This window comes from Excalfactoria chinensis, chromosome 1 (genome assembly GCF_039878825.1).
Source record: "Excalfactoria chinensis isolate bCotChi1 chromosome 1, bCotChi1.hap2, whole genome shotgun sequence".
Classification (NCBI taxonomy): domain Eukaryota; kingdom Metazoa; phylum Chordata; class Aves; order Galliformes; family Phasianidae; genus Excalfactoria; species Excalfactoria chinensis.
The window spans coordinates 13,090,830-13,098,714 of NC_092825.1; the positions used below are offsets into that span (position 1 = coordinate 13,090,830).

Genomic DNA, 7,885 nt, shown 5'->3' on the forward strand with positions numbered 1-7,885 from the left:
AGTGATGTGCTGAGATCTGACTGTTATGGATCAGAGGCACTAGCTTTCCTCGCTTCATGTTTGCAAAGCTGTGAGTGTATGTTTAGGAAACAGAACGGGCCTACCTGGTTTTAACAACTGCCAAAGACAAAAAATAATTTCACTTAGAGAACACAATTATGTATTAAAAAAAAAAAAAAAAAAGAGAGAGAGGGAGAGAGAGAGAGAAAATAGTCTTTTCTGATGGACTGTAGTCATAGGATTGACCTACAAATGGTTTCGGAAATACAGTAAAATGCATATGATTGTTCTTGGCAGTTTATTGCATTTGAACCTAACTGTGGCTTGTTTTTATAAAGGTAACCTTTTTCATATTGATTTTGGCCATATTCTTGGGAATTATAAGAGCTTCCTTGGAATTAATAAGGAAAGAGTTCCTTTTGTGCTGACTCCGGATTTTCTGTTTGTCATGGGGACCTCCGGAAAGAAGACAAGTCTCCATTTCCACAAATTTCAGGTAAAGTGAATATTTAACTGTAAATGGATGAAGTGGCATTTTTTGCCCTCTGAAATGAGCATTGGTGCCTTAGACTTCTGAGGTCTGTGCTCCTGGGTATTGCATTAATATAATTTACTGAATCATAATGCATTTCTGGGTTATTTTAGCTCTAAAAATGAACACTATCTGTAGGATTAGGAGAACTAGGATGCAAACAGCCATGAAGCCACACTTCAGCTAGCTGCAGTCAGGAAGATTGATTTTCTTGGTTTCTTGTTTAGATTGAAAATACTTTGTAAGGGACATCAGTATCTGTGACAGCAGAGAGGCAGCATTAAGCAGGATATTCTGTGCAGTACAAGTTGGTGTCCCTCAGCTGGCTGTGCCACTGTTGCTCCCTCCTGATTCTTCCCCTTTGTCCTAGGGCTGGGCCTGCTGCATCTGGACAGAACTTTACAGTGATCTTAAACTGTGTACAATTCTGGTTTTGTAAATTGGATGGATTGAACTCTGAAAGATTAAGAATCTATTCTGCTGCAGTTTGTGTAATTTTAAGTGAGCTTCTCCAAAACAAGTTGTGGTTTTGGAATCTTGTGACAGGGAGGGAATAAAGCAAAATACTGTTTAGTATGTTTAATGAAATGTCTGAGAGAATGGCTAACCAAAGGTAAGTAGATGTCTGGGCTGGTATTCCTGCATACATCATTAGGAAGTTTAAATATGTGCCTGACTAGAAAGGAGGTTCCCTGTGGTATCTAAAGTCTCCTCCAGAGTGCAAGCAGCACTCCGGCAGCCTGACTTAGGTACTCAGGCTTCCCTTTGGATGGACCATTCCCTCTGCTGCACCTGCTACAGAGTCTGCTTTTCAACACTGAGTACCCATGGGGTAGTGAGCACGTCCCGTTGAACATACATGTGATTGTTCAGCAGATAACTAGGCAAGTGTCATTCTTGAACCCAGGCTTTTGAAAATAACTATAAGCCACCAGGTGCTATTTTTGAGTCTTTCTTTTGCACAAGGACTAGCTTTGTAAGTGGGGAATGCTGAGCCCATGCTCCTAGAGAAGTCCATCAGTTGTACTGCATAATGGGTGGCACTGCTTGGCATCAGCCACGTGCAGGTGTGGGGCTGGGATTCCCAACTAGACTATGTCAATTTGTGGAACACCTCAGTTCTGGAAGCAGGAAATAGTTGAAAATATGGAAGTGTGCTGGTGGAGAATTGGAATACTATCAAGTTCTTAGTGTCTGTAGTGAGGACACGTTGTATATATGGATCTTCCAGCTCTTCAGAGAATGTGTGACCTTTACTTCAGCAGCCCAAATGCGTAAGTAACAGGAGGTGATTTTGGTCCGACCTTCTCTTCAGTAAACCCTCATTATACAGAGCAATCCTGGCTTCGACTGAATGCGTTTATCTTTCTACTGTAGTACAAGTTTCTGAAGTAAATACTGCTACCATCCCACTGGTGCAGAAATGCCACGCCAGTGCCAGTGTCAGTTCCATTAGTGTCATTAACCAGAGGAGCAGTGCTTAATGTGCTGTACTGTTGTGAGCAGTGACCGTGACACATAACCTGCTTATCTGATGTGGGATGATGTGGACACAGACAAACAATAACACGGACTGAAAAATGTAAGTCTGTGTACCGTTCTTCTGCATTACATACTGTATACAACCTGCTGTACTGTACAGGTAATGCCTTAAAGGATTTAAAAAGAGTTGAAAGCAAGACTTTCATACAAGTAAAATAGTGACATAGAGCAAGATACGCATCTCCTATCTTGCTGTAAAGAAGTGTGTTTTAATAAGATGTTCAGATAACAAATGTAAACAAAATGAAAGCTTTGCTTTCCAGCCAGTGGGTTGGTCTTGTTCCTAAATAGCGAGGGATTCATTCAGTGTGCCTGCTGACTCATGCAAGCAGTAATGGAAAAGTCTCAGCATTTATCCTTCATTAATTTTTAAGAGCATCGCTCGTTAATTTGTCCTTCAGCTGCATTAAATATGTTGTACTTTAGATGAATGCTTTGTTTTCACAGGCTTCTGTCTTCCTGATATTCTGAAATACCCGTGGGTTTGTCTGGCTTTATGTCCTGTCGCCTGTTGGTCCCTACAGATGTGTCAGGCACAGCTCCTACTGCAGGTGTAGTTACACGGCTGACTTTCGGGTCCCCTTGCAGCAGGGTACAGCAGTTAGTACTGTGCTGGAACTGCTGCACTGTTAAAGCTGGCAGGAGCGTGGCAGTAAAGCTTGTTTCTCTTAGCTCTTACTCCACATTTTGCTTCCCTTTTTGCTCTTTTCACAATGATTGAAAAAAAAAAAAGCAACAAAAAATAGATGCCAGAGGCTATTAATGAAATGACAGAAATGTTTAGCAGAAAGCATTATTTGAGAAGCATGATTTAATCTGAGAAGACAATTATTTCTCTGTCCCATCTGTGAATTTTTCAGCTGCCTCAGTACTGTCCAGATTTCTCTTGCTGTGAGTGTCAAATGTGGTGGCATTTCCTTTCCTGCCTTTGGCTGAAGTCCATGCCTACATACGTGCAACTTATTCATGTCACACATGTGGGAACCCTTCAGAGAGCCTTACTGTAGGTCTCCCTGGACTTCTGAGCTTTGTCCCACTATAGTAATAGTCCCCAAATTATTACTGTGTGTAGTTAGCCTAAATTTCTCTTTAGTACCTCTGCTATTGAATGAATTTTATTCATTGTCTCACTTATTTCATTCCTTCATTTTTCATTACTTTACCCTGCAGACCTGTTATTACAGGGTTCTGTGCTTTTAGTACTGATCTAATCAATTCTTCTGCTTGGGCCATTTCCTTACAAATTCCCGTGTATTTGATTGTCAGACAAGGTGACGGAAGAAGGATGTACGCTTCACTGAGAAGTGATGTGCAGGAAAGAGAAGGCCTGTATTACAGAACTTGGGTACTCCATGTTATACACACACTTGACCCTTAGGACACTGGTACTTAACAACAGTTTCAAGCTCTCAGAATAACCAACTGTTGTTGCGTGGACAAGTCGGGGGTGGTTTCTCTTCAGCTCCCCTCATATGGTCCATGGCTTTGATTAGTTAACATCTTTCTCCCTAATCCCACAGTATGCACATAGCCCTGACACGCACGTGTGTCACTTTTGGTTCCCTCTGCTTCTCTCAGAAGTACAGAAATGACTTTTCCTGGGAGATGTAATTCCAAACTCCATTCAGCTCCTGCATAAATAACTGTAACAAGGAGGTGCAGATGCTTTAAATCCTTTGAATTCTTTGGAGGACGGCGATGCCAGTTTCTTGTCTGCATAATTGTTTTCCTGTCTCAGACACCTTCAGCAGTGAGATGTATCATCCACAGAGAAATGCAAAACCTCCTTTGATACGACTGTGAAGAGCTTTCTTCTCTTTCAATAGAAACAAAAACCACTCTAACTCTTGTGACAAGATTTCCCTGCTTGAAGCCAATATACATAAGAAGAATTTTTTTCCTGGTGTCGTGAAGTGAAACTAATCCCTGTAAAAACTTGATTGTGTTTTCTGTTGTAACACCACAAAACCATGACAACTGTGCTTTGGCCGTTGCAGTTCATCTTCTGCTTTGCCAGAGCTGAACTGACATTAAAGTTCTCATTTCAGGACAGGATTTCTTAGGAAATATGAGGGGCCTGGGCAATAGGGGAAAATATAAGAAACAACCCTACGGACAGATCTTCAAAATATCCTCTTTCTTCCCTTGTGCTTTCCTGACCTGTCTGCTCTCTTGTCTGATGTTGCTGATGTGAGCAGTGATAGATGTTGAGGTTATTTGTGCCATTCTTACTGTTTATGAGGAAGAAAAAAAAACCACCCACTGTGTCAGAAAGAACCAGAGCTCTGCAGAGCTAATGAGATTTGTTAGGAAGGTATGTGAAAATACTTGAATTGTGTAGGACTTTTAAAATCAGTTCAGTAAAGTTGTGGAAATGTTAATCTAAATATTTATTCGGGTAAAAATCGGTGTTGCTTCAGCTTAGGTTTAAATAGCAACAACCTTCTTGAAATTATTTCTCATCTCTTCCCATTACCACCTTGCAGGCCTAATTTAACTTCCTCATTTTGATTTCTACAGTTTGATTGCTTTTCCTTAAAATGTTATTTTGAAAAGTAAATGAGTAATGAATTCAATGTAAGAAATAATCATTCCGATTTATGTATTAGTCACTTACCATTAACCATTCTTTTTGAAGATATTTCATGTTTTCATTCTTCTAAAGTTTATGCTGCGAACCACAAATTACTTATCCATGGAAGTGAAAAAAGCAATAAAATACCCAATAATCCATTCGAATCCGGTAGGACAGCACATAACCATGGCAGTCCTAAAGCCAGGCAGCACACCTGAGTTTGAAACAGAGCTGTCGGCTGGAGAAATGAGACTGAACACCCCGCCTGGAGAGCCATCTCCATTAAACAGGCCGTCACCTCCACAGCTTTTAAAGACATCCACATAAAATGAAGAATTGAGCCCCGGAGGTGCTGCTTTGTTCAGAGTCGCTTGCGATCCCCTGGTCTTTAAATGGAAACATACCAGTTGTGAAGAAAGACAGTGAATTACTGCTGCCTTTTTAACAGTCTCAGCAAGGGATTACATGTCAGGGAAATTAATTTGAAATCCTGGCGAAGCTGAGGCTTTGAGCTTTATCAACTAATGTCACATTATTTAAAAGAGCCTTTCATTCATGCACCAAAATGGGACCTGTTGCCCTGAGGTGTGCTCCCAGCCACATGGTGCAGGCATGAGCGTGATGTTTCTGCTCCAATGAGCAGCTCTCTGGGGTCTCCTCTCCCTGATACACCGGTGACTGAACAGTGCCAGTTGGTGGCAACAGCTCATACCCAAGTTCCCATGAAGCTGCTAAACCATCCCTTTCCGTGCACCACATCATTTAACAGAAAATCCTTCTCTTTTGTAGGACGTTTGTGTGAAGGCTTATTTAGCTCTCCGACATCACACCAACCTGCTCATCATCCTGTTCTCCATGATGCTGATGACTGGAATGCCCCAGCTGACCAGCAAAGAGGATATCGAATATATTCGGGATGCGCTGACAGTAGGGAAAAGTGAAGAAGATGCTAAAAAGTATTTCCTTGATCAGATCGAGGTCTGCAGAGATAAGGGCTGGACTGTGCAATTTAACTGGTTCTTACATCTTGTGCTCGGAATCAAGCAAGGAGTAGAAAAGCATTCTGCTTAACATTTGGTGTCAGCTATCTGTAGATGTGAATAGGAAGTTAGTGAATATACTTGTTGTTATTTATGCATTCCGAATACATGAGCAGTCAGTACTGCCTTTACCTCGCTGGCAGCTTCTAAAAAGCCTGTTTTTTTTGGTCTGCCTCTCCATAAGAGCTTTCCTGCAGTTAAGATATATATATTTTTAATGTCTAATGATGCTTCCAGTTGTTGCCGGGCTGTCAATTAGCTGCTTTGCTGATGTGGCCTGCAATTTTCTTCTTTCCTTTAGTAATAATGAAGGAGGAGCTTGGGTTAGATGATAACTGCAATCTCAGATAGAAATTTTCAGTGGCATTGCCTTAATTGTTCAGGGGAGTCAAGCCTTCAAATGGGGGGTGGAAAAGTCTGTTTAAAATCAGTGGTGATATTGAAATCCCTGCAGGAAATTGATTTCTTTATCAGGGTGGCTTTTACTCAAGTGTTCTTCACCCACATCCCTTCCCTTTGTCCCACTTCATTCTTGTTCTGATTTTTAATGTGTCAGTAGAAAACAGCCTTGACTCCACTGCCAAAAGAAATTCCTTTATTATTATTATGGTGGCCTCTTGACATACACAGCTGAGCTTGACTGTTGCTGTAAGAGAGCTTCGTAGTTCCCTGGAAGCGCTTCCAGTTTGAACCTGAAATTCCTAAGGCTTAATTTTGGACAGTTTTTTTTACTGTATATATATATTTTTTAACAGGGAAGTTCCATATTATGTTGCAGATTATATTCTTATTGAAAATGTACTGAAATTCCACCTGTGTAGTGAAAGCTTTGTAGAAAAATCAATGGTACTTCCTTACTCCTCATATAAAAGTAATTGACGTATTACCAAATATCTGAGAAACCCAAAGTTATTTATTCTTTGGAGAGATATTTTTGGGAGATACCCAAAAGGAATTCAATTTAATCTTTGAAATTATGTATATTTTGCTATTTATTTTTAAATTCTGTAAGCGACTGTACTACTGAAAAGCTATTTATGAAAGAGAAGAAATAATTTCAGTATTTAAACCTAAAAGAGGAAAAAACTGATCAGTGCTAAGTAGAACTGTCACTTGTCTGCTGTAGGATACCTGCCGATCACCTGGACTGCCCAAGGTAGGAGCAGCTGTCTATCACAGGTCAGTCTTTGACTCCAGTTGTTACCGTGTACTTCCTGCTGATCGATTCTTACCAAAGAGAGAAGATGGCTTACAGCATTGCTTTTTTGCACTCGTGCCCGTGTAATTTCTTCTTCCATTGTAGTTTTACACGGGCTCTACTTTACATTTAAATGATGAACTGAGTTTTGTAATTCTGTTATCGTTTGCTTCGATCTTTTCACAGAACCGTTAAGATTTTAACTACTGCTACCACTGTTACTACTGAGCATATCCTGGAAGGATTTGGACTAAACGCACTGTAATTGGTGTCTCTGTTATGAGATAGAGCCAGTCTGTTTTTGAAATGCAGATGTTAAATTGATTCCTGTGCACAGAGATATTTTTGATGTGTGCTGAGTTAAGGAGATCTGGAAAGGTAAAATGTCGAATATTTTGTTGTTCTGTTGCATTACCATTCTGTGCAAGATAGGCTTAAAACCATGCTAAAATACAAAGTAAATGGTGGATACTGTCTGCAAAATGGTATTTTTAGATCTGTATTTTGTAGATCTGAAATAAATTGATTGATATGTTCTATTCACCTGATTTTTCCTTCATGAATAAGCACTTTTCCCTAATATTTTAAAGACTGCAGTCTCAGTAAGAGATCATAAGTAAATCTGCTATATTCTAATGCAGCATAGGGAAATAAATGCTGATCACAACTTGAAGGGAATGGCATTCCTAAAGCAGCCTTCGTATGCAGATGGACATCTGTGAGGAACCTGCAGCCTGAGGAAAACTGCTTGGTCCCACACTAAGCTGAGACAGGTTGTTTTTATCAAGTGTACAGGTTGCTGTGTTGAGTTGTATACAACGTATGTTACAGACTTCTCCAGCAGCTCCATGCTGAGCTCATTAGCAGATGGCTCCAGAGCCTCCCCGTGCCTGCAGCTGGGCTGTCTGGGCAGTGCTGGGCACCTCTCTGTGGCGTGGGGCACCTGGGCTCTTCTCAGTGCTGTGCAGTGATAGGAACAAGGAGCAATGGCCTGAAAT

The 7,885-nt window shown here is 40.7% G+C and overlaps 1 protein-coding gene across 3 annotated transcripts in view; it reads left to right on the forward strand.

Moving 5' to 3' along the window:
* PIK3CG (phosphatidylinositol-4,5-bisphosphate 3-kinase catalytic subunit gamma) overlaps positions 1-7,435 on the forward strand; it is a 33,923-nt gene extending 26,488 nt beyond the window's left edge. For all 3 annotated transcript variants that reach the window (XM_072347473.1, XM_072347480.1, XM_072347465.1), the window contains 2 exons: positions 339-496; positions 5,439-7,435. In XM_072347473.1, coding sequence (XP_072203574.1) covers positions 339-496; positions 5,439-5,720 — 440 coding nt within the window. In that variant the 3' untranslated portion in view covers positions 5,721-7,435. The remainder of the gene's footprint in view (positions 1-338; positions 497-5,438) is intronic.
* Positions 7,436-7,885: the final 450 nt, after the last annotated feature.